This window comes from Colletotrichum spaethianum (assembly GCF_022836535.1).
Source record: "Colletotrichum spaethianum MAFF 239500 DNA, contig02, whole genome shotgun sequence".
Lineage (NCBI taxonomy): Eukaryota > Fungi > Ascomycota > Sordariomycetes > Glomerellales > Glomerellaceae > Colletotrichum > Colletotrichum spaethianum.
Window position 1 is genome coordinate 751,180 of NW_026054772.1, and position 24,962 is coordinate 776,141.

The 24,962-nt window shown below is 55.5% G+C and overlaps 12 protein-coding genes across 12 annotated transcripts; 8 read left to right on the forward strand and 4 right to left on the reverse strand.

Moving 5' to 3' along the window:
- Positions 1-2,573: 2,573 nt before the first annotated feature.
- Positions 2,574-5,341, reverse strand: ColSpa_01091 (putative U3 small nucleolar RNA-associated protein 18; the record flags this gene model as incomplete). The annotated part of the gene is made up of 3 exons (XM_049267303.1): positions 2,574-5,044; positions 5,091-5,118; positions 5,165-5,341. 3 exons carry the CDS (start codon positions 5,339-5,341, stop codon positions 2,574-2,576), a joined length of 2,676 nt encoding a protein of 891 aa, XP_049123260.1.
- Positions 5,342-5,644: 303 nt separating this feature from the next.
- On the forward strand, positions 5,645-7,271 carry ColSpa_01092 (uncharacterized protein; the record flags this gene model as incomplete). The annotated part of the gene is made up of 2 exons (XM_049267304.1): positions 5,645-5,680; positions 5,727-7,271. The coding sequence occupies 2 exons, from the start codon at positions 5,645-5,647 to the stop codon at positions 7,269-7,271; spliced, it is 1,581 nt and encodes a 526-aa protein (XP_049123261.1).
- A 215-nt stretch (positions 7,272-7,486) lies between these two features.
- Positions 7,487-7,922, reverse strand: ColSpa_01093 (centromere protein S; the record flags this gene model as incomplete). The annotated part of the gene is made up of 3 exons (XM_049267305.1): positions 7,487-7,665; positions 7,718-7,841; positions 7,890-7,922. 3 exons carry the CDS (start codon positions 7,920-7,922, stop codon positions 7,487-7,489), a joined length of 336 nt encoding a protein of 111 aa, XP_049123262.1.
- An 844-nt stretch (positions 7,923-8,766) lies between these two features.
- On the forward strand, positions 8,767-9,213 carry ColSpa_01094 (PGA2-like protein; the record flags this gene model as incomplete). The annotated part of the gene is made up of 1 exon (XM_049267306.1): positions 8,767-9,213. The coding sequence occupies one exon, from the start codon at positions 8,767-8,769 to the stop codon at positions 9,211-9,213; it is 447 nt and encodes a 148-aa protein (XP_049123263.1).
- Positions 9,214-10,304: 1,091 nt separating this feature from the next.
- On the forward strand, positions 10,305-12,201 carry ColSpa_01095 (reticulocyte-binding protein 2 a; the record flags this gene model as incomplete). Its single annotated transcript, XM_049267307.1, is given in 4 exon segments — positions 10,305-10,526; positions 10,571-11,642; positions 11,653-12,131; positions 12,142-12,201. Coding segments are annotated over 4 exon segments (1,833 nt in total).
- A 28-nt stretch (positions 12,202-12,229) lies between these two features.
- ColSpa_01096 (uncharacterized protein) lies at positions 12,230-12,733 on the forward strand (the record flags this gene model as incomplete). The annotated part of the gene is made up of 1 exon (XM_049267308.1): positions 12,230-12,733. One exon carries the CDS (start codon positions 12,230-12,232, stop codon positions 12,731-12,733), a length of 504 nt encoding a protein of 167 aa, XP_049123265.1.
- Positions 12,734-13,923: 1,190 nt separating this feature from the next.
- Positions 13,924-15,060, reverse strand: ColSpa_01097 (uncharacterized protein; the record flags this gene model as incomplete). The annotated part of the gene is made up of 2 exons (XM_049267309.1): positions 13,924-14,080; positions 14,126-15,060. 2 exons carry the CDS (start codon positions 15,058-15,060, stop codon positions 13,924-13,926), a joined length of 1,092 nt encoding a protein of 363 aa, XP_049123266.1.
- Positions 15,061-18,121: 3,061 nt separating this feature from the next.
- ColSpa_01098 (putative sugar phosphate/phosphate translocator) lies at positions 18,122-18,681 on the forward strand (the record flags this gene model as incomplete). The annotated part of the gene is made up of 2 exons (XM_049267310.1): positions 18,122-18,253; positions 18,301-18,681. 2 exons carry the CDS (start codon positions 18,122-18,124, stop codon positions 18,679-18,681), a joined length of 513 nt encoding a protein of 170 aa, XP_049123267.1.
- A 442-nt stretch (positions 18,682-19,123) lies between these two features.
- Positions 19,124-19,885, forward strand: ColSpa_01099 (uncharacterized protein; the record flags this gene model as incomplete). Its single annotated transcript, XM_049267311.1, has 1 exon — positions 19,124-19,885. One exon carries the CDS (start codon positions 19,124-19,126, stop codon positions 19,883-19,885), a length of 762 nt encoding a protein of 253 aa, XP_049123268.1.
- A 245-nt stretch (positions 19,886-20,130) lies between these two features.
- ColSpa_01100 (ubiquitin carboxyl-terminal hydrolase 14) lies at positions 20,131-22,158 on the reverse strand (the record flags this gene model as incomplete). The annotated part of the gene is made up of 1 exon (XM_049267312.1): positions 20,131-22,158. The coding sequence occupies one exon, from the start codon at positions 22,156-22,158 to the stop codon at positions 20,131-20,133; it is 2,028 nt and encodes a 675-aa protein (XP_049123269.1).
- A 391-nt stretch (positions 22,159-22,549) lies between these two features.
- ColSpa_01101 (uncharacterized protein) lies at positions 22,550-23,153 on the forward strand (the record flags this gene model as incomplete). The annotated part of the gene is made up of 2 exons (XM_049267313.1): positions 22,550-22,583; positions 22,630-23,153. The coding sequence occupies 2 exons, from the start codon at positions 22,550-22,552 to the stop codon at positions 23,151-23,153; spliced, it is 558 nt and encodes a 185-aa protein (XP_049123270.1).
- Positions 23,154-23,509: 356 nt separating this feature from the next.
- Positions 23,510-24,913, forward strand: ColSpa_01102 (microfibrillar-associated protein 1; the record flags this gene model as incomplete). The annotated part of the gene is made up of 1 exon (XM_049267314.1): positions 23,510-24,913. The coding sequence occupies one exon, from the start codon at positions 23,510-23,512 to the stop codon at positions 24,911-24,913; it is 1,404 nt and encodes a 467-aa protein (XP_049123271.1).
- Between the last annotated feature and the right edge of the window lie 49 nt (positions 24,914-24,962).

The window sequence follows — 24,962 nt, forward strand, 5'->3', positions numbered from 1 at the left end:
ACAACTACCAATTGAGGTCAAGAAGATGACCGAGCCCGAGGCACACCAGCTATTGTGCTCCTTGCTTGGGGACGGTGATATCTCTCCTAAAGATGCAATACTCCTTGCATCTCGACTCGAGTATCTGCCATTGGCGCTCGCACAGGCTGCTTCGTTCATCCTCATGAACTCACTCTCGATCGGCGAGTACGTCCAGTTGTTGGATAAGAGCGACTCGAGTTTTGTGCGCCAGTTGAGCACGTATTTCGAAACGGTAGGGAGAGATTCGAACACCCCGCATGCGCTGACGGCCACCTGGATGATTTCGTTCAACCAAATCGAGCAGCGACATCCGCTAGCAGGTAAGGTCTTGTCTCTCATCAGCATATTCGACCGTCAAGCCATTCCGGGAGAGTTTGTTCGCAACTACTGTTACGAGCAACGCCAAGAGACTTCGGACAGCGAAGTTGGCTCTGATGTCGCCTCTGATGGCACCTCCGATACCACCTCCGATGTCACCTCCGATGCCACCTCTGATGCAACCTCCGATATTGCGGCTAGTACGGCTTCCAGAGATGACACTGAAGTTGAAGAAGAAGTCACAACAGCCTTGGGGACCCTTCAAGCCTTTTCCTTCATTTCGAAGGCAGCTGAAGACACGTATGATATGCATCGCCTAGTGCAATTAGTGACGCACAAATGGCTGCTTCGAAAGGAGATGATGGCAGGTTTCGCCCGAGATGCTCTCAAGATAGTAGATCGAGCATATCCATATGGCAGCCACGAGAACCGGGAACTGTGTCTGAAGTATCTTCCTCATGCGCTGGCCGTCATAGGGCGCGCAAGGGCATACTCTAGAGAGGAGCAAACAGCAACTGCATATCTCGAGCACAACGTGGCTGCTTATTTTTTCTATCGAGGGCAATATTCAGATGCGGAGCAGCATCAGAAACGTGCACTAACTTTGGCGAGGGCCGTTCACGGGCAAGAACATTCAACAACTTTCCGGATAGTAAACCTTTTAGTGAGGATATATCAAGCACAAGAGCGGGTAGAAGAGGCAGAAAAGCTTCTGTTGCCTACTTTAGAGATGGAGAAAAGACTGATGGGCGAAGATTACGACGGTACATTGGCTACCACGCACCATCTCGCCCAGGTATACTATACGCAAGGTCGCCTCCAGGAAGCCGAAAAGCTATGCTTATTTTTGGTTGAGAAAAGCGGTCCAAATGAGGAGGACCGTGGGCTGCTAGATAGTACACATTTGCTAGCTGATGTGTATGTCAAGCAGGGGCGCTTAAAGGAAGCGGAAAGCCTGTATTTGAAAATATTGGAGATTGACAAAAGGGTACTGGGTGAAGCGCACCCTGACATGCTGAGCACTATGGATAGTTTAGCGCGAGTGTACGGGGAACAAGGTCGGCTCGAGCAGGCGGAACACCTGCGTCTACAGACGTTAGACATTACTAAGGGTTTGTTTGGGGAGGATCACCTCCATACGCTGATTACAATGTACAACCTGTCGCTGGTGTATCTGAGGCAGGGCCGGCTTGAAGAGGCAGAACAGCTACTCCTCGAAGCAGTAGAGGGACAGAGAAGGATACTAGGGAAAGACAGTCCCGATACTCTGATGAGCATGTTTGATCTGGCGATGGCTTACGAGAAGAAAGACTGCTGGGAGCAGGCGGGGCAACTACACCTACAGGTATTGGAAATACGAAGGAGGACGCTTGGAGAAGACCATCGCGATACGCTCGAAAGCATAGCGGAACTGGCGCACGTCTATGACTATCAGGACCGGTTCGAAGAAGCAGTGGAGCTGTATACACAACTGCTAGAGCTAAGTAGGGAAGCATTAGGAGAAACACACCCCGAAACTCTAGCAGCAGAGAGCACAGTAGCCCGCTGTTGGTGGGTGCAGGGCAGGCGGAAGGATGCAATTCGGTTGATGCGAAAATGCGCTCGCAATCGAATGAGACACGTTGGTTGGGATCATCCTCGCACACTCAGCTCCTTCGAGGCCTTATCAAGGTGGGTAGAAGAGGCTAAAGAAAGCCAAGATGACAATTCCGAGGGAGACCCGTGGGAAGACACGAACGGATTGGAGGAGGATACAGAAGAAGGTTCGGGGAATGATATAGGTCCAAAGCGAGAGGACGATGCAGACTCAGAACAAGAGGCCATGAAAAGCATGGACGGAAACTCCATGCAAGGCTCACGGGAAGATTCGAACGAGCCAGAGGAAGATACAGAGGGGGGATTAGGGGACATCGCAGGTAGAGGTTCAGAGGACAACGATGTAGATGAAGACTCGCCCGTCAGGACGGCTTCAGAAAGGGAAGTGTGGGACGCAGGAGCAGCAGGTTCGAGAATCCTGCCGGCATTGACGCAAAACCCTTGGAGATTTGCAGGAAGGCTTGGGCTAGGTCTTTCCTTATCCTCACGACCGAAACCGAAGGACGGACCGAACATATAGATGCGTGGCAACACCACGACACCAAACATGACCCAAGCAAACGCATATAGACTCATGTTAATAAGCCCAAGAAATGCAACTCTATAACATTGATTGACCTTTACAATTATCTATCACATCACGCCATGACGGCATCGCCCTCCGCCCCTACGACATTCTCCATCACCACATCCTCTATCGCAGGCGCGAGACTGTCCATTTCCCGCAGGGTATATTCCACCAGGTAACTCTCATCAACTAGCTCGTCCGTCCGCCTGTAGTGCCTCTCTGTATACACCTTGAGCGCGTTGAGCACCTCCTTGAGGCTCTTCTGCCCGCGCGCGCCTTTTACCGAGAGGTTCGAGAACTTGGACGCCGGGTAGCTACGGACAAGGGTCCAGAGGATGCGTTGGGCTACCGCGGCCGTCCGCGCGTTGGTGTTCCAGTCACGCAACCGCAGTAGGAGCGTGAAGATTTGCTCGTCAGAAAGCGTCGCCAGGACCTGGTCGACCGCCTTCAGACCGCACAGGCTGCCGGGCTCGGGGGCGGAAGTCACGACGGACGTGAACAGGCTCAGCAGACGCCCGGGGTGGTTGAGCTGCAGAGCGAGCACGATGGCATCGCGGTAGGACCCGTGGTGAATGTGGTTTTCGAGCTCCTGCTCCTGCTCGATTAGCTTCTGCGCCGCCTCAGTAGCCGCGGCTTGCGACTCGGACGTGGTGTCCTTCCAGAAAGTGACGATGGAGTCGCCATCGCCCGACACGATGGTGTTGTCTGCCGAGTTCACGGCAAGGGCCCAGATGCGGTCCTCGTGATTGTCGAGCGTCGTTTCCGTCTCGCCCGAGTTGGCGTCCCAGACCTTGACAAGGCCGTCGCTGCCCGCGCTGGCGAACTGCACTTGCTTCTTTCCCTTGCCCTCAGGCTTAGGCATGTTGAGCCAGACCACCTTGAGGACGCTGTTGGAGTGGCCCTCAAACGTGCGGATGCATGTGTAGTCGTTCAGGCTCCAGATCTTGACGGTCTTGTCGGCACTGCCAGTGAGAACAACGCCCTTGCCGGCAACTTGGCCCTCGTCGCCTTGGATCGCAGGGCAGCCGGAGGGGGCGAACTTAACCGACCACACACCTCTGCGGTGGCCGCGCAGAATGCCCTGGACTTCACCCTCCACCACCGACCAAATCTTGACCATCTTGTCCTGCGATGAGGACGCAAAGAGCTGGCTAGTAGAGTGGACGTCCATGGCGTTGATGTCCTTGTCATGCGCTTTCCTGGTAAAGACGGCGCGAGATCCTCCCTTACGACTTTGCGCCTCCCGGGGGATCTCCCATTTCTTGACGGTCTGGTCCTGAGAGCCAGTGAAAAGAAACGGCGGGGGATGGTTAAGGGGGTCCTTGAACTGTGCTGATGATTCTTGAGGGGGTTGCTTCGGTAGTGCGACAGCACCGACCGATTCCGTGTGACCAGTGAATGTGGCGTAGCATGTGAAGGAGTTGTTCGCGGGGTCGACACGCCACAGGCGAGCGGTGTTGTCCTTTGCACCGGTGGCAATCCAGTAGCCGGACCAGTCAACGTCCAAGGAGACAATGATGTCGTCGTGGCCCTTGAGCAAAGCCAAGTCCTGGCCGAAGTATGTCGACTCGGAGTCCTTGACAGACACAATCCGGATATCCTCGGCGTTCGTTGCCAGGGCAAGGAGCGAGCGGTCAGGCAGGAGGTAGTTGAGGTCAATAATTGAGTCGTGGGTTCCAGATATCCGCCTGAAAGGCTCCAACATAGACTCTTCAATGCTGTTCTTCTCCGGCACCTTATACAACGCCAAGGTATGGTCGACCTGGACGCATAGGATGAAGGGTAGCTCGGGGTGCGACACGACACTGACGATGCTCTCCGCTTCGGCCTTTGCAGGCTGATCCTTCGTCAACTCCCGGCCAGTATCGGTGTCCCAGATACGGAGGCAGCCCTTGGCACCAGCCGAGTAGGTTAGACGGCCACCATCGACGAACCCGACAGCTTCGACGAGCTCCAGACACGGCACGACCTTGCGGATCTTCCACGACTTTGCATCCCACCAAATGATCGTCTTGTCTCTGCTTGCTGACACAATAGCGTGCTGTTCGGGAGAGTAATCCAGGCCTTGGACATTCGAAACATGCGAGTCGAGATTCGCAATAACTGCGCGCTTGTGAAGGTCCCACACCCGTACCTTGCCGTCCTGGCTGCCAGACACGAGCCGCCAGTTGGTCGTCGCAGTGACCTCCTCCGCCTGCTTCGACTTCTTGCCCTTCTTTACGGCCGTTTCAACCTCGCCCTCGCTCGAGCGCGCCGCAACTTCGAAGAAGTGCAGCGCTGACACCAAAACGCTGGGCCCGCGGAAGGTGTGCGTAACGAAACCACCAGCGATGTCCCAGACCTTGATCGCTCCGTCTGTTCCACCAGTCGCAAGGAGGGTACTTGTTCGGTCGACGGCAAGGACAACGACTGGCGTTCCGTGGGGCTTCAGTGAGCGGGTGAGCTTGGCCTCTATCGTTCCGTCTTCGGTGGTCTTAAGGGCGTAGATCTTCATCGAGAGGGATCGCGAGCAGACGATGAGGTGGGAGCCGGAGGGCGTTACTGTGAATGTTAGAACATATTTCGATCGTACAGAGGTTAGACATACGACTCAGAGTCGATATTTGTTCGCCATCCTGTAATCATCAGCATATGTCGATTGAAAGGTCTTGGGGCGCATACTCCTTCAATCTTTGCCAGGTGCTTCCCGTTGGAGGGGTTCGTTAGGATAGCGTCTTCGCCGAGCGGCGTGGCCAGAATTTTGGCACCATTGTCCAAAGCGACAGATCCGCCTGTAAATATCGGTCGGATGACCCGCTCCGGCTCAAAAGTCGTCTTGAAAGGTTGTTTGCTCGCCATTTTGCAGGTTGTAGAAGCAATACGATCAAACCACAATGAGCGGCAAGCCGCGGTTTCCATCCCGCCAAAGAAAATTTCTGGACTTCCTTATCGATAGTCCCTATCTAATCGGACCCACTCAAATGCAAGAGCTCCAACTCCACCTTAGGTAGCTTGAAGATCATCGCATTCGATTGCTGGTACCAACAAAATCTTTGGCATTTGATCTTTTGGACTTGGTCTAGTGTTCCTTCGGCACACCACGAACATCACAAAAAACAGGCTCTCTGTCGCCTACATGCGGTCGGCACATACTCACCCAAGATGACGAGGCTCGGTCCCTTGACCGCGCAGGCCCTGGTAGGCATCATTTGCTTGCGTACCGATCTACACTGACTGATTACAGGGCCGCTCACCATTCGACGACGTGGTGGATGGTGAAGGCGAGAACGACCCCCGCGCACCCATACAGCAATACGACAACCGCGGGCGCCCGATTAACCCCGAAACGAAACGAATGAACCGCGACATGGTCCGCTCTCACAACGAGGTGATGCAGGTTATTGGCGTCGCAGAGCCAGACAACACCCCCTCCTCCGCAGAGGTCGACTCCGTACGGCGATACTTCAACTATGAAGATGCTGTCGGTACGCGGCTGTTGCGGTTTGGGCGAGCTCTGGAAATCGCCGGCGTCTGGGGCATCAACGGCATGCGACTGCGCATCCTCCTGTACAAGCGCTACGCCGACATTTCCTTCTTTGAGCTTCTTCAACATGAGGGGAAACAACGCTCATTATCAAGCGCCCTTCTGACCGGTTTACCAACCTTTCTTGGCGGTCACGTCTTTAAGATGGCCACGTACTGGTTCTACCCCTTCCCACGGAAGAACCGCTACATTAACACTGCTCTGTCATACATTCGCGTGCATCTGCAACTCTATGTCTTCCTCCAAAGGCTAGATATCATCCCCTCCGGTAAATGGTTTCCATCGCTGAGTTTCTTCGTCCCCGGATCACCCTCGTCTCCCATTGCAGCTCCGGCACCTCCCAAAGACTTAAGCATAGCTTCGCTGGCGCAGTACGCCGGTGCATGGTGTGTGAATGCCATCCCGTTCGCATCATATGTCATCTGGGGTCAGATCTGGACAGAGGTTACTGGTCATCTATGGCAGGAGTTTTATGGACGACTGCCGAACACAGTGCACCATCGCAAGCCTCCACCGCTACTACCCCCGCCTTCAGCGCCGATCCAGGAGACTACAGAGCTGGTGCCTGATATAGAACCATTGCAGCCTGAGCCCCTTTCTGAGACTGGACACGAGGAAGCCCCTGAGGAGATCCCTCTCGAAGCGGATTCACCCAACGAAGCCCCGATCCAGGCAGTCCGTCGACCGAGCGCATTTTCCGCCCGCGGAGATGACTATGGCAGCGATGACGAAGAGGATGGGGGCGTCAGTGCAACTCTGATCAGCTTCGACGTTGAAGCCACAGACTCGACCGACGCCCCCCCGGGATTGTGGTCCGCCGAGCTGCGGCCAAGCACAGGCCCCGAAGGCTCCGGCTACGGCGCCTCGGTGCAGTACATGGACACTATGCTGACCAGACTACCAGCTTGCTTGGCCTCTGACATCTTCACCGTCATCTCAGGTTATGTCTTGGTTTCGCCCTACGAAGCTGTCGCGTTGCGGCTGGTGGCCAGGTCCTACCGCGAGCGGATGGGCCTCCCCACTTTTGACATCCACGACACCAACATCTTCAGCGGCATGACGATGAGGGGTGTTACAAACTTCCTCGCGCTGGAATTTCTCCATCTGGTGATTGCAGGCGAGCTGTGGGCGCTTATTACGGGGCTTGCTCAGTGGTTCCATCTGACAGAGGAAGAGTGGAAGCTTTTCAATGAAATTGAGGAGGCTGAGGCGGCGGAAGAACGGAGACGACAAGGGCAAGTCTGAATATCTGGGGGTAGAGGGCGTTGAGGTTAAAACATCATCGGGAAGGATTATAAGGTCGGCGTTAGGAGTTCATCACTATGAGATACCTCGAAAGTCAGCTACTTTGGTCACGGCATAGTCTCTCCTTGGGCAACTTGGTTCGATTCATAAAACTCATAACTTTAGGGTATCAATAGTACACCTCATACATCACTCTCCCTATCTCGAGCAGACGATCACCGCTTTTCTTTACTCTTGCCCTTAATCTGCTTGTCTGCCTTCTTCTGGTCGACAAAACCGCGAACAATATCCAGCAGATCAGGGTTCTTTCGTGCCAGTAACACCACATCATCCGTGGTCACCGTGGTCCTCCGTGCATGCCGGCTGAAGCTTTCCAAGTCGCCGGCAACGGATTCTGGGGCTGGTTAGCATCTGTAGCCCTTGGTGCTCAAGTAAAGCCATCTCACCAATCTGGGCCCACACCATCTCGGTCAGCGCACCGATAAATTGCGGCGTGGCATTACAGTCCTGCTTGATGGACTCCTCGTCAACAATCTTGCCGACTGCGAACCAGAGCGCGGCTTTGAGACGCTAATCGTAATGTTAGAGAGGTTCAATAGTGTATCTTGGATGTATTACCTCGCGCTCGTCTTCGCTGGCCATGTCTGCCATGATGTTGTGGTTGAGACAAGAGGTGCCAAGGATGCTCTGCGTTTCCCACTTTACGCGACAGACGCGTCGCGGGGGTTTCGATGCCGGGGAGTCGTTCAGATGTGTCACCGACCCGCAGAAGGATGGATTTTCTCGAACGTTCTTTTGTCGAGTACTAATTCAAGTCGATAAAAGAGGCGTCCAGTTCATAGTCTGGAGTCGCGAAACATACCTGTCGCTTCTAGGAATATTAATCAGTCAATGATGGCTGGATATCACATGATGTCGCGACAGGCTCGTGTACCGGCTGACTAAGCATTATAGCACTTTCAATGCATCTACACGCAGCCTCGCTCCTAAGCATTCGACAATGACACTGATGCCCTCATCATCATTCCGTGCACAGTTCCCCAAGATTTAATGTTAGACAGATAGTCTCTGGGCCACTTCCCACGGGGTTTCCTGCAACGAACTAAGAGCTGCACTGTCTTAGACTCTGTCGCAGCAACAACGCGCTGTGACATCACTAACATCCCTGAAAGACCCTTGGGCGGCAGCGCCGAGCTTCCAGCGTTCTCCAATGCTGTGCCGTCAATTGGCCAAATTTAGCGGGCTCCCCACGTGGGGCCTCTGAGCGCAATTTTGACGCCGTGCGGCCCGACCTCGAGCGTCGCGACATTTTCTTCGGCCTCGGCCTACCATTCTGCATCTCCGATTTCTTTTGTTATTTTCCTCTCAGCAGCTCCATCTAAGGCGCATCGCACCTACGGCCGACAAACGCCTTGCGAGTACCCATACAGCCCAGCCGCGAGCAGTTTTAACCCACAACCCACGAAATACACTACCGCAACCACCCACCACCAAAATGGCCACCATCTTGAACCTCCTCAACATTGCTTGGACGCGCTTCAGTACCAACTTGCGCGGCACGCTCGATGGCATGAGCACCGAGAAGTGGATTCGTCTCGTCATCATTGTCGGTGCCTACTGCCTCCTCCGCCCCTACCTGATGAAGTTGGCAGGCAGTGCGCAGATGAAGCAGCACGAGACCAAGCCCGAGGATGAGTGGCTGGGCCCTAAACCAAAGGTCCAACCCAACACACTGCGTGGGCAGGTCGAGATCCCCGAGGACAGCGATGACGAGGCCGTCGAAGCCGCCGGATCGACGACAGCTACCGAGTGGGGCAAGAAGGCGCGCAGGAGGCAGCGCGAGGTGCTTAAGAAGATGATTGACGTTGAGGAGAAGCGTTTGGCCGAGTTGCAGGAGGACGATGAGGACAAGGATATTGAGGAATTCTTGGTCAAGGAGTAAGGGGCAATGGGTTGGAGCGGTGCTTGTTGGCGTTTGGGCTCCGATGGCTACTTAGCATCACTAATATCAATACGGTGCTTTTTTGGCTATGCCATATGACCGGCGGAAGAGTTGTGACAGTGACAAAGGACGAGGGATGGTCGACTGATGGCCTATGTCCTATGAGATGGTTTCATCTTGCGGCTTGAACGAGACAGCATCTCGCCTGGCGTTGGACAGATGGCTGTCAACATCAGTCACGGAACGATGAACCCTCGGTTCTTTACTCCTCGGGGTATCTCAAAGAGGGGTAGCATGTAGGATGCGGAACTTCTTTTGTCGAAAACCCTTGGGCTTCGCTGCAGGGTCCCATCGAAGCCCTCCACGCGAGATCGACCATCAATTTTGGCCCGAGTCGTCTCTATGGAGTCCAGCAGAGTAGGATAGGTACAGTCGTTTGAGCTGCAAACCTGAACAGACCCAGGGTTACTTCCTTCTGCCCTCCAGTCTTGCTCAGTATCAAAAGACTTTGACTGAAAGTAGTTCGAATACACAGGCGTGCAGCTGAAACTTGCCCATAGTTTTTGGCATACAGAAAAAAACGCAATTCCATCGCCGACACAGAGCTCGAGGTTCATTATTCCCTCCATACTTGCCCTTGATATCAAGTGACCCTGTCTTCCTATGACTTCGGACTGAAAACCTGTTCAGATGAACGAGCTGTTGTACACTTCAAATGTCCCACGGCAGGCACAGCGCTAAGGTCATCAGATGCTCAGTGATACAATCCCCACTAAATTTTTGACCTCCCCCTGCCGACTCCACTGAATTGCACCTGCACTTCGAGAAATCGGTTCCTTTGGCGACTTCCCAACGCGTCTCCGGGGGCAAGGGTTCTGGAATCTTTCCTTCCAAGGTGCACCCATCATCAACGCTCGCAGGCTCATCTTCGAATAACTCATGGCCACCGCGCAAACAGTTGCCTCTGCTTGATTGCTGCCACTGATCGCGCTGGCTCACCCGCAAACGCATGCGACGACGTTGTGCCAGCAACACCATTTGCGACGCTTCACAAGACTCCCGGCGCTCCTGCTGATTGAAGCCACCACACGATGGCGACTTCCACCCTTCCTGCCGCGATGGCTACTGCCTCATCCGCCGACCCTGCGATGGCATCGACCGAAACCCCTCCTGCGCCCAAAAAATACAAGGCCTCCGACCTCCCTCTGCCGTCCGCGACCCGAGCAGCCATCGAGTCGCTGGCACATAGCTTCAAGAAGAAGGGAGGCTACGATGCCATTCGAAAGGAGGTTTGGGATAAGTTTGCAGCAAGCGTATGCTACCATCTCTTGACGATGTTCACAACTAACAAATGCAGGACTACGAAGCCCAGGTCACAAAAGCCATTCTCGAGGTCGCCGAACAAGAAGTCGAACGCAACCCGGCACAACTACTGACACTTGAGCGAGGCAAGGCGGCTGCTCTTATAGACGGCGCGCTCGAGCGATCCGGCGTGTATCAGAAGGCCGAGCAGGTCATCACACAACTCATCGATAGGGCCGCGATTGAAGAGCGCATGCGCCAGCTGCGGCGCAATGACATTGGCGAGGAAGAGGCCATCGCCGAGCAACAACGGGGAGCCAAGACGGACGAAGATTATCACGCGGAAACAATGGCGAAGCGAGCCGAACGTGAGAGGGTTCGCGAGGAACTGCGACAGAAGGAGCTTGCCATTGAGGAAGAGAAACGCAAGATCGCGAGGGAAGAGCGCAAAAAGGTTGAAAAGGAGCGCGAGAAGGCCGAGACCCAACGGAAGGCCGAAAGAGATGCCAGACGAGCCGCTAGAGAAAAGCTCCAGGCTGAGCGTGAGGCTGAGCGGGAAGAGCGCCGCCGGCAGAGAGACAAGCAGCGGAGCCGGGATAGAGACCGCGACAGGAGCCGAAGTCGCAGTCGCCGAAGGGACAGAGATCGAGACCGAGACCGCGACGAGCGAGATCGGGAGCGCCGTGAAGAACGCGAACGAAAGCGTAAGGAGCGGCACGAAGAGTCAGAAGAGGCTCAACAGAAGCTTTCAAAGGAGCAGCTTGAAAGGCTCGAGCAGGAGGCTCTCGCAGACCTCCTGCGCGAGAGCAAGCGTGTCACGGCGAAGCAGCCCGAGCTGGAAATTGATGAAGCGCTGGCGCCACCGCCTAGAAAGCTGGCCCCCGCTTCCGCCATCATGCCCTTCAAGAAGGTTTCCTCGCGTGACTCGCCCAAGGTCCCGGAATCTAAGAAAGCCGAGCCTAAGACGGAAGCACGAGACGCCAGCGTTGCCGCGACACCCAAGGCTGATGCACCGGCGGACAAGGCTAGAAGTCGCAGCCGCTCGCGTGCCACCGGGAAAGCAGAACGAGAAAAGGACGATGACGACAGACGCCGCAGGGATGATGATGACCGCCGCAGACGTGATCGTCGGTCAAGGTCACCCCGTCCGCGTGATCGATCCCGCGAAAGGCGTGACAGGTCACGTTCAAGAAGAAGGGAGCGGAGTCGATCCCGGACTCGACCTGAGCGACGAGAGAGGACTCCATCACGTACACGTTCCCGACGTGACCGCAGCAGATCTCGCACACGTCACGACCGACGTGACAGGAGCCGCTCTAGGTCTCGCGACCGCCGAGATCGCAGCCGAGATCGTGCCCGCATTAACAGGCGTGACAGAAGTCGCTCGCGCACTCGGACGGATCGTCGTGACAGGAGCCGGTCCCGTCCTCGTACCGACACCAGAGACCGCAGCCGCTCACGCGTTAGAAGAGACAGGTCTCGCTCCCGCTCTCGGACCCGCGCTGAAAGAAGAGACCGTAGCAGGTCTCCACGGGTCGACCGCCGAGAGTCTATCCGTCGCGATCGCAGTCGCTCCCGCACTCGTCGTGATCGGTCTCCTGAACGGACGAGAGATCGTGACCGCAGGAGTCGATCCAGATCGAGACCCGCCTCATCAGCCATGCGGTCGTCATCCCGGCTGGATAAAGACAAGGACGACAAGGAGGCCACGAAGATGGAGGAGGTCCGCAAGCGAGAAAAGGAGGCCAAGGCCTACCTCGCCGCACAGCGGGAGGCCCGGGAGAAGGGCATGCCAGTCCCTGGAATCGACGACAAGAGAAGCGCAGGGGAGCGATCTCCCGAAGCCAAACGCAAACGCGATCTGGATGAAATTGACCGCTACGTGCCACCCGGTAGGGACAGAGAGCGACCTCACGACCTAGCCCGAGATGATAATGACCGTCGCCGAAGTCGATCTCGCAGCCGTAGTCGCGGCAAGGACCGGGACCGCGATCGGGACCGTGATCGTGATAGGGATCGGGACAGAGACAGGAGGGACCGCGATCGCGACAGAGACCGTGATAGGGACCGGTCCAGGGATCGGCGAGACCGGGATAGAGATAGAGACAGAGACAGAGACCGAGATCGTGACCGCCGCAGCCGCAGAGATGGGAGCATTTCTTCGAGGCGGGACAGACGTGACCGGAGCCGCAGCCGTCGAAGAAGCAGGAGTCGGTAGATGCAGCTTGGTCTTCTGGTTGGCTCTGCGGTTTTTCTCGGCTCGGTGCCTTGGGTGGTGGCGTTCAGTATGGGATAGGGTTTGGGGGAAATGGTATCGTAAATGGGATCTTGTGACTCTATTCACATTGGCTTACAATGGCATTTGTGGGAGTGTAGACATTGGTGCAGTAGCAACAGGCCAAGCATGATGGTTAGCATTTCCTCGAGCGAAGTCGCAACACTTGAGAGTTGGCAGTGATGCTCGTTCGGCAGTAGCCATTCGCTCCCGTGAGCTCGACAGAAAGCAGGTAGTTACTTTTATTCACGCGGTTGCCGGGACGGGACCAAGGCAGATGGCACCTGTTGGAAACAGCGCTTACGGACGCGTCCGAACGACCCAGAACCCTGCCGCGGCTCCCAGTGTTGGCAGCCAGGAAGGTGTGAGGCTCCGCACCGGAAGCAACAACGATCAGCTTTTCAAAAGCCGGGACTTGAGATGGCAGCACCTAGTACCAGTCATCTGGGTACCTACCTACTCCTGCCCCTAACCCCCCGTATGGAAAGATATCATGCCCGCTACCATCCGTGGATGAAATGAGCCGAGATGTAGAGGCTGCCTGCAATCTCTCACCGGCAACTTTGGAAAGTCCACCCGCATTAGCACTCTGCTCCCTCGCTCACGCAGAAACCCGACCTTTGAGTTTTTGAGAGGGGTCACTGTTAGACACGGCTGTGGGAGGTTCGAGCATTTGTCACATCCACCCACGCCAGCAGACGCACCCACGTGATGGCGTTCACCCTATGAGGCTCAAGTTTTCCGACTACGATGGGAGACCTCGAATAGCTTCTCACAACTGTGACAGGCATGGCTTCTACTAAATGAGGGACAAATGTCCAACATGAGCGGGCAACGTTTCGGAAAGGTCTCGTGGATCTCGCGAGGGGAAACTCTGATATATCATTTGGAGCATCGTTCGATTTCTGTCACAGCTGGGGGTTGTGCATATGCCGTCGATCCTGGCAACGTCACGTCTAATCCGTTAATGGCACCACGCTTTCCAATGCTGTATTGAATCGAAAGGCTTTTGATTATGAAACTTGTGCGGAGCTGGACGCCCGCGAAACTACCCGTACGTATGAGGAAATATCTGTATATTCCCGTAGGTATCAACACCAAACGCCTCTGGCCGCCTGACCAAGCAAACATCACTATGCCGACTTCGACTGGGGTGTGTAATCCCTGAAGTTTCCACTAGGTGGGTCGCGATCGAGCAGAAATCTGAATTTGTCCGAATTATGCTTGACGTAGTCCGGCACGTCGTGGTTTGTTTCAACGCGGTCGAAATTGGAGCCGCCTCTGCCGAAACTGCTTTGTGTTAGTGATATCCATGCCAACGACCATCAGACTCACATGTCTAGTCCACGCCGGGAAACATCAACAATCCAGTTGGGATCCTTAAACTCGGGCTTGTTCAACTCTGCATGCGAGAACGAGTTGATCTTCTGTGCCATCTCCTCAATCGTGCTGAAGCAGTAGCTGCAGTGCCAGCCGCCGTGGTTAAAGTGATGATCGTCGGCGTTACTACGGAGGTCATCAGGTAGGACGGTGTCGGCACCTCGATAGACGGTGGCTTGGGGATGCGTCCAGTCGTTGCGGGCGAGCCACTGGAACGAGTAGTAGTAGATCTTGGAGTGAATGGTGACACGCGGCGGGATGTTGCAGTTCCTCAATGCGCGGAGGATCTCGGGCTTGGGAATCTCGTCGACGTCGGACACAATAAGAACGTCGTCGAAGGCGGCAGCTTGCTCACCCACGAGCGAGGGAATCACCTGCTCGTACATGGCATTACGGCTCTTGGCCTCGCGGTCCCAAGTCGAGCCGTCCTTGAGAGCCTCGAGATCCATGGTCCGCAGGATCATCTTATTGTGCCACGGCTTAAAGAGGTCCCAGTTCTCCTTGATATACAGCGGTTTGGGATGGTCGGTAAAGGTCTTGTCAGACTCAAGGATGACGAAGTAGTCGACGTACGGAGCCATTTGACCCATGCGGACCTCGAGCATTTCAACCTCAGTGTTGATCAGGAGCAGATCGAACACCTTGCGCTTGCGGACCAGGTTGTAGTCGGCCGGCTTGAGGCGGTAATGATCGCAGTACTCGGCAGCCTTCTCGGGAGGAAGGACCTCGCTGGCGGTGTGGCCATTGTAGCTGGTGCTTGGGTGTGTGATCTTACGGGCCTTCTCGGCGACTTCCTGGCGGATGTCGAGATGCCATAGCAGCCAAATGAAGACGATGGATGTAAGTATCGCCAGGTACTTGATCTGGTGACTGGAGCTTGTTTTGTTCATGGCTGATATCAACGAAGGGATCTAAATGAACGATGTCCGGGTTCACAGCGATGTGCTCTCGAGATCAACCGTACTATTTGAAGCTGCTGGGCATTCGAATAGTGACAGAAGAGAGAGGGATATGGGTTCATATGGTAAGCTTTGTCGCGATGAGTTGGCCTAGGTTGGCTGGCTGGTTGGCCAAAGCGAGTTTAGACTTTGCCTCAATTGAGTGCATGCTTGAGACGCATCCGTCGGAAAGGCCGGCGAAGTATACCCATGTTAATGCCACCGGAGTAAGTAGGAGGGAAATTGGGTTTGGTACCGAGGGGAAGGTCGCTGATAGCCGGATTCTACTTAGGCAATCTTCAGCAAACCCCGACATTTCAAGACAGTTTGACAGTGTAACATAGGTGCCTTGAGCCGATCCGTCACAATCGTTGTCAATTTCCGAGAGTTTTAGTCTTTGTGACAGACGGATACATATATACACACACATGTTACACACAGTCGTCCAAAGCAATGGTAGGCTAATGACTCCGAGTCTATAACGTGGTGAACGACGGCTGTGATCAGTCCAGCGGCCCATCGAAATGTAGCGGTACTGAGCCCTGTGACAGGAGTGACGCGAATTGAACCCCATTGCAGGCTGTGGGCTCGAGTGCCTACTTGGAGATGCTTTGAAGTTGACCAAGAGTATCCGTCGACCTCAAATGAAGCTGTGGACAAGTTTTTGGACGTCCAACTCGGACAAAGACTCAGACAGGTACTCAAGACAACTGAATGCGACGAAGAAATCCGGATTGCGGCGACGGGGTATCTCTCAATTACCAGTATAACGCTAGGTCACGCTAGAAGAAGCCATCACGACGACATCTCACTGGTTGCGGTTATGATAGCAATGGTGGCAAGTACGGGATCAGCGGCTAGATGCGCCCGGCATTTGATTCGCCAATGAAGTGGAACCTACTCCGCGTTAGGGATAGGTACTGCCCCATTAGCAGCACTATTTTCTGCCTCACCCCTGTCTTGTTGAAGCTTAATAAATAAAACCGTACCAGGCAGCCATAGTGGGCCGGCGCTGATGTAGGCTGATCGTAGTAGGCTCGGGCTGCGGCACAGCTGCATGAAATGAGCAACACCCCCCAATGCCCCCAGCACGCACCGTGTTGTCTATCCGCTGCACCGCGGGGCCGAACCAACAAGCCTCGTGTTGCTACAATACAGTATCACCCCCTTGTTACCGGAAGTTGCTAGACATTAATCTGTCTTTGTCCTGTCTCGGTTCTGACTTTCCTCCCAGTATTGAGGCCTCGACTCTCTTTTCCTTCCCTCCCTTTGATCATCACCGCAAGCGCTCAGCCGATCTGATTGAGAGATTTCGTTTTCCCCTCCGTGCCTCCTCATCCGAACACCTGGTGTACCTTCTACCCCGAAAGGCAGTAGTACATTGTCGTCGCACATAGCGGCGCCTTCCCAAACACGTTACCCCTGGGCTGACGGCACGGCAACCCCCAAACAATTGAGCCCAAAGGCGCGTGTGGGACAGGGACACTCAGTCACCGGAGTTCGTTTGATCGTATTTGTTCCAGTGACCAACAACTCCCATCAACCAGTTCATCGCTTCAGAGACAGGCGAGGCTAGGGGTAACAATACTCTTGTGTCTCGCTAAGTCGTTTTTCTCACCACGTGCCTGCAACCGTCCGACTCCCTCCCGGCCAGCATTTCTCGGGGGCAGCCCGCCCGTCGACGCCAAAACCCACTAAGGTGCCTGCACCATACCTCGCCAGGTACCTTGGGTACATTGCAACACGAGAATCCCGCCGGGCGGAAAGGGGGGCTCAGTCTGCCTTAGTTCTTGCCGTACCGCCAGCTCCAGTTAACAAACGCCGCAGCGCTGCTCCAACAACCGCTCTTGCCCGCCACACCATTTTGTCTTCACTTTTTACTCTCCTTCTCTTTACATCTCACACTCTCACTCACTCCTCGACGCGGCAGCAGTGAGTCTCCATCCTGCTCACCTACCCACCGCGTGTCATTCCTCCATCGTTCTTTTCCGTCTCTTCTCGCCCCCGCGATTCGTCCTTGCATCGCTCATGCCACTCATTTGACACAAGAAGGGCCACCCCATAGTTTCCCGCCTGGTTACCGATTCGCCCGGCCCACACCCTGTCTCCAGCCCGTTCATCGCCGTCCCCATCGGCGTGACCTCCGACGACGCCGACCACAGTCGTTAAATCTCAGGAAATTCGTCCGCCTCGCTGCTGCAACACTCGGTCACGTAACCAGCCATGAGTACGCTGCCAACCACGGAGAAGCCTGTCGGCTCCGCGCGCGGCGCCCTCCACCCAGCCTTCTTCATCGCGTGCGTGTCATCTTGTCCTCGGCCTTAGTGCTCTAGCTCATCATCCCCAGGAGTTGGATCCTCTTCTCAAACCTCACAATTCTGTTCAACAAGTGGCTGCTCGACACAGCAGGCTTCAGTAAGACATGTTCGCTCTCAACTTTGACTTGACTAACACATCACAGAATACCGTACGTTTCATCACCTGTGGCTTTAGGCCTTTACTGACTTCATCAGCCGTCATCCTAACATGCTGGCATCTCGTCTTCTCATCCCTCGCAACACAGGTTTTGGCGCGGACCACATCTCTCCTTGATGGCCGACACAAGGTCAAGATGACGGGCCGCATCTACCTGCGCGCTGTCGTGCCCATCGGCCTGCTGTACTCGGGCTCCCTCGTCTGCTCCAACCTCGTCTACCTCTACCTCTCTGTGTCCTTTATCCAGATGCTCAAGGCCGGCGCGCCTGTCGCCGTTCTCTTCACCAGCTGGATCTGGGGCGTCGCCGACCCCTCGATGACAACGCTCTACAACATCCTGCTCATCGTGGCCGGTGTTGGTCTGGCATCGTTCGGCGAGATTGAATTCTCGTGGATCGGCTTCATCTTCCAGATGGGCGGCATCGTCTTCGAGGCCATCCGCCTCGTCATGATCCAGGTGTTGCTCAAGGGAGACGAGAACGCACAAAAGATGAACCCTCTTGTCAGTTTGTACTACTACGCACCCGTCTGCGCCGTTATGAACTTCTTTGTCGCGTGGGCCAGCGAGTTCAGCACCTTCAAGTTCGAGGACCTACAGAAGACGGGCGTTGCCATGCTGCTACTCAACGCGGGTGTAGCGTTCATGCTCAACGTGTCGAGCGTCTTCCTCGTAAGTTCCCCGTCAGTCCGGCGACACAGCACCACTAACAATCCCAGATCGGCAAGACGTCCGGCCTCGTCATGACCCTCACCGGCATTCTCAAGAACATTCTCCTGATTGTCGCATCCGTCATCATCTGGAAAACCAACATCAGCTTTATGCAGTTCATCGGCTACGCCATCGCCCTCTTCGGCCTTGTCATTTACTCGACCGGCTGGGAGCAGCTCAAAAGCTCGGGTGTGAGTGCCGTTATATGGGCCCGCACCGCCTGGAACTCGCACAGCCTCGACGAGGGCCGCCTCTCGCCGCTCGTGCGCCGCGCCATCTTCTTTGGACTGCTCACGCTCATCACTATGATGGTTGTGTTGGCCTTCGCCTATGAGGGCACGTCGGCTCCGGCGGACTGGTTAGCCAAGGTGCGCGCAGTAAGCACTTAGACGTTTGTCTTATGGCGAGGAGTTTGGAGTGCGCTGGCAAGAACAAGAATTGGGGGAGTTGATTTCATGCGCTTTCGTGGGTGACCAAGACCTCTTTGGGTCAAAGTGGCCAGTGTTATTATATTATATATCATGAGCATGCATACATATGCATATGCGGCTTTGGAATACACGAGATGAACAACCGTTTGCTTGGTGGATTCGTGACAAGGGACTGTCATCAATGCTGGCCTATCATGGACGCAGAGACATGCGGCCAAGGCTTAGTAAGGAGCGCATCAGGCTATCTCATCGCACAACAACACATTCGTGTAAGTCCTCGGGGACTCATCGAACCTCACTGAGACAAAGATCTCGACCTGTCTGCAGTTCAATTTCCGTTGAGTTCAAATACAAGTTGAGGTACCAGGATAACGAACACAGACCCTATTCAATCATTACGATGTCATTGGTGCAACACCTCCTCGCTTCGGACCCCGCGTCCTACGCCCGCGCAACCCGCTCCCGCTTCCTCGGCGCCGCCGCAAATGGCACCCTCCCCAGGGATGTCCTCGGCCGCTGGCTCGCCAACGACCGGTTGTACATCCACGCCTACATCAAGGGCGTCGGCCGCCTCCTCGATGCGCTGGACCTGCCCGACCTCGCCTCCACCACCCCGGAGCCCCCAGCGGCAGAGAAGCTCCTACAATGGCTCATCGACGCCCTTGTCAACGTCCGCCGCGAGGAGCGATTCTTCGTCGAGACGGCGGCTCGTTTCGGCATTGAGGTGAACCTTCCGGCCTCCCAGGACGGCGTTGTCGTCCAAGACGAAAAGCTCGACGGCCTAAGGCGCTTTGAAAAGCTGTTTGGCGGGCTGAGCAAGGGCCCTGAACCGCTCGGCTGGTTGGAGGGTGCGGTATTGTTGTACGCTACGGAAAAGTGCTACCTTGACGCCTGGTCCGGTGCCAGGGACGGACTGGACGCATCTGCAGATGGCAGTCGGGACGCGGACGGCGGTGCGCTGAGGAAGGAGTTTGTTCCCAACTGGAGCAGCGATGAGTTCAGGGCTTTTGTGGACGAGCTAGGGACCATTATCGATCAAGGATATGAGGACGTAGTCCAGAGAGGAGAGGGGGAGGCCAAGGACCATTTACGAGAGCGTGCGCTGAGGGTTTGGAAGGAGGTTGTGCTTGCTGAGGAAACGTTCTGGCCGGCTTTGAACTAAAGTATGGGATGAACTGGACTGAACGAATGAATGAATGTCAATTACAGCGCCATGCCAGTCACTGCAATCAGTAACCTTGCCATAGGTACTGACGATTAACCTATCCCATTACCAAACCCCGAGACCAAGATTATGGAGACCCAAAACCTCACAACAATAGTATCCGCGCCGCGAGCGCATGGTATTACCGCGGATCCAACGCCGTCGCTATGCCATAAAACACCAAAGCACCGTATATGTTGTCATCAGACCACAATCATTTGGGGTCCTCTTTCACTCGTCCTCGCATCCTTGTCTCCTGGTAGCGGCACATCATCTCCCTCGTGAACCGTAGCCATACCATTAGCAGACTCGTCGTCGTCGTCGTCTTCGGAGACCTCCTTCACTGTGCAGGTAAACGCAGGCTTCTCCACTTTTGGCGTCTCATCATCTTCTGCGTCTGCAGCGGCATCTGCAGCTACAACCTCGGACGAAGGAAGAATGCTGGGGTCGACGCAATCGTAAAACAGCATGAAGACGTTGCCCTGATCCAGGACCTCCTCCTCATCAACCCTCCTCACAGTTTCATCGCTGAGACGCCACCAGTCCGTCTCCGTATTGTCATCCGAGGTCTCGGACTTGACTGGTGCCTCATCAGCGTCCCTAGGCGGCGAGAAACGAGGAAATTTGCGGTAGCAAACGTAATGCCCGTTCTCGTGCCTACCGTAGTGGGTAACCACAGCCCGCAGTTCGTAGATGGGTCCGGTTATGTAGGATTTGCGCTTGTCACCGGCAATCATGGACGATCTAGGGTCCAGCAGCCACTGCTCCTCTTCCGATTCGCGACTGTTGCTGGCACTGCCTAGACACCACGGGCCAAGATCCAGCGTCAACGGGAACCGAATACCCGACGAGTTTTTGTACATCATGCCGGTGTTTTCGTCAAACACGGACCGGTTCATGTGGACGGCGAGGCTCTGTGGGGGGCGAGCAATAACGGCTTGCTTCGTTTTGGTCGACGAGACCTTGAATTGGGACGGGAACTTGCACTTCTCGGTAAGGGTCTTGTCCTCGAAATCGTCCTCATCCAGCGCCTCCTCGACAGCCGCGAGGCGTAGTTTCGGCTCCCTAAGCTTCTCCTCATCCGTATAGGACGCCTCCGCTCTCTCGACTAGCAACGTCAATAGTCGCTTCGCCTTCAGCAGCGTACACTTGCCGCACTCAACACCTTCAATCGGCTCGATATGCGCGTACACATCTAATAGCTCGTATAGATCGTGGTCGTTACCGCTCAAGTTTAGACTAAGGGTCAAGCAGTTAAAGGGAATCATCGACAGCCCATCTGAGTGACCACATTCCACACAGGCAACCCGCTGCGCAATCAATCCCTCGAGGGGATTCCGCAGCACTTTCGCCGAACTAATTTTGGAAACCGTCGACAGACTCTGGTATCCGCTGTCGTCGCTATGCTGGCTCGTTGCGGTGTCGTCGTTTGCGCATTCCGGCTCGAATCCCGTAGACTTCTGCGTTGCTTTCGCTGCCTTGGCAATCTCCCTGTCCACCTCATCCAACAACTTCGAAAAGTACTCCTGCGCATCCTGCTGCTGCCATGTGCTCATGTTCTTGAGCGACCCGGGAGTCCACAACGTTTTCCCATAGTTTCGAGCGTTGTTGAGGTCTTCAATCAGACCACGCAGCGTATCCACGGCCTCGACCTTTCTGCGGTCAATCTCAGGGTCCTGAACAGGGTCGGCCAGGTATTTAGGGAACGGCTTCAGCGACGCGAGCCCTTGGAGAATGCTGTTCTGGTAGCACGAGTTGTCAAGGTTCCCCAGACCCGGCGGGTAATCGCTGGACCCCTTGAGGCTCATGACGGCGCCGGAGACGGATGACAGCCCCCGGATGCCGGCCTGGGACACCGTCCCCATGATACCTCCCTGCCTGTTCATGCCTAGTATGTTCTTGAGGAGCTCGCTCTTCGCGGCGTGTGTTCTCGCTTGGTTTTGGAGCATCGGTCGCGGGAACAGCGGCGGATGTAGCCAACCTTCCAGAAGGGTCAGGGCGTCGAACGGAATAAGCCAGACGAGTACGTCCCAGAGGGTCCGACCGGCGCGGGACAGGAGGGCTGTTGGAACAGCCGAGGCGCCAAAGATCGAGTAAACGGCGGTTACGACAAAGGCAAAGAGGGAAACGACGACGCTCGGCTCCGTCAGCCTTGCCCAGAAGGTCTCGTCGTGTATTCGTCGGTAATAGTCAGGCCCGTAGGTGTCCTTGAATGAGCCGGGAGAATTCATGCTGCTTGAGTGTTTCGTGGAATAGAAGATCGTGTCGTGGACAGCTTCAGGCGAGCTTCTGCAATGCAATGTGGGAGAGGCCGCGCGCTGCCATATCGAGGAGAATGTTTGAAGACGGGTCGTGGCGATGCTCACTGATTACGTGTGGTGGTGAGTAAGGTCCTTGAGGCACGGTTCTTGCAGGAGTATTGAAGTGTTCGCAAGGAAAGCCGGCAGGGGTTCCACAGGGGCAATGTTGGACTGGTCAGTGCGCGCGTGCCCCGAGGCTTGTGATCGTTCCCTTTCTTATCGAGATTAGATAAGTACAGACACAGATAAGGAACTTTTCTCTATCCCACACAACCTGGGAGCGCTGGTTGACCGACCTGCACACCAACGACATATAGCAAAGATGGCAAAGCCGGGTGTTTCCAAGAAGACTAAGCGTACGGCTTCCGTCCCTATTGCAATTAAACCAACTAACCTCAACAGAGCCCTCGGTTCACTCAAGAGCTGCGAGGCGCGCGACGGACGTTGATATTGACACCGACAAGTCTCTCAAGAATGTCAAGGCCCCTGCAGACTCAACCGACTATCGGCCGTCGGTCCTGGCGGCGCAAACCAACGCCGGTGTCTCCAAGAAGTCCAAGAACCGCAAGACGCAGATGAGCGCCAAGGCGAAGAAGAGAAATGAAAAGGCAATGGACCGCGCTGAGGCCATCATGGAGCGGACCTCCAACAAGATCGAAAAGAGCAAGAGCAAGTCACGGAGGATCCAGACGCGGAGCAAGCAATGGGACGACATCAACAAAGAACTGCCTGCGGTGAAGAAGTTCCCTAACGAGGAGGACCTCGAGGTGGAGGAGCGCAAGACCAGGGCGGCCGTTATTGTGGCGGACAAGGACTGGGAGACGGACGAGGAGATGGACGGTGTTGATGAGGATTCTGCGCCCGCCGTTTCCGATGCTGTGCAGGCCGCTCCAGCGAATGACGATATGGACGAGGAGATTTTGTAGTCGTTTGGAAGTTTTAGGGTGCCCTAGAGGTTGTGTCCGGCAGGGCTATGAGACTTATGATAGATACCCAATGATGTGTCAAGTTCATCCATGCAGTCTTGCTTCCCTCACATTGTTTGATCGTGTTTCCGTCGGGTTCATAGCCAAGTCTGCGGTTCAGAATCAAAAGTTTCAGTATCAAATCGAGCATGGAGGGGTTAGCGCTGCTTGTATGGCAGCTCCACTAAAAACGCTAAAGCTACAGTGCGTCAGCGGGTAATCACCTGTGCAGTTCCGTCTCCAGCCTCCAACGATAGGGCCCTGCACCTCTGATTTTCAACGTCATCCACCTCCCTTCAATCATCACAACCACTATCATGCCGCCGAAGCGCATGACAGCAAACCCAGTCAAGCCGGCGCGATATCGCGCCGGCAAACCCGTCGCGCCGGAGGCCTCATCCTCGGACTCGGATGGCAGCGATGATGAGACCAACGAGGCCGTGGCCAAGCCTAGGGCGATTCCGCCGCCACCGAAAGCTTCGAGTGCCGCCAAGATCGCCGGTAACCTCAGCAAGGTCAATCTCGACGAGCGTAGACGCGAGGCACAAGAAAAGGAGAACCAGAGAATAGCACGCGAAAAGGCCGAACGACTCGCTGCCGAAGAAGGTTTCGTGACGGAGGAAGAAGAGGAAGAGGGAGGCGACGATGACGAAGAGGAGGAGAGCTCCAGCGAGGAGGAAAGCAGCAGCGAAGAAGAGGCCCCTCGCCGCCTCATGATCCGACCGAAGTTCATTCCCAAAAACCAGCGCAACGCAGCAAGGGACCAGTCCGCCGCACCAAAGGACGAAGACGCGCGCTTTGCTGAGGAAGAGGCCCGCCGCAAGGCCGCCGCGGACGCGCTCGTCGAGGAGCAGATCAAAAAGGACCTCGCAGCGCGTGCGGCAGGCAAGAAGCACTGGGATGACGACGAGGCGTCGGGCTCGGACGTCGACACGACGGACGACCTGGACCCGGAGGCGGAGCTGGCGGCATGGAAGCTGCGGGAGCTGAAGCGAGTGAAGCGCGAGCGTGACCGCATCGCCGAGCAGGAGGCTGAGTACGCCGAGCGCGAGCGGCGACAGAACTTGACGCAGGAGGAGCGCGAGGCCGAGGACGCCGAGAAGCTCGCGCGGCAGCAGGAGGAGAAGGACTCCAAGGGTAAGATGTCATACCTGCAAAAGTACTACCACAAGGGCGCCTTCTACAGTGACGAGGCCAAGGCGTACGGGCTGGACAAGCGCGACATTATGGGCATGCGGATTGCGGATGATGTCAAGGACCGAAGTGCCCTTCCAGAATACCTACAGAAGCGCGATATGACGAAATTGGGCAGAAAGGGTGCGACAAAGTACAAGGACCTCAAGAGCGAGGATACCGGCCGGTGGGGAGAGTTTGACGATCGTCGTGGGGGTGACCGGAGGGGCTTCAACAGGTACGACGTGGATGAGCGGTTCCGGCCGGACAACGAACGCGAAGTGAACGGTGCGAATGCAATTCCCTTGGGCGATCGCAAAGCACTGGATGGTCTAAAGGGTGGTCGGTCTGACAGATACCGACACGACGAGCGGAGGGACCGAGATGACAGGTATCGGTCTCGCGATGACTTCCGCCGTCGTGATCGGTCAAGATCACGGTCACCAAGTTACGACTCGAGAGACGACTACAGAGACAGACGGAAGCGCAGTCAGTCACCTGATAGAGACCGCCACAACAGCGACAAGCGGCGGCGCGTGGACTCGTAAGGCCGTCATTCAATTTGTATTATAGCGTATCCATCGTACTATGCTCACT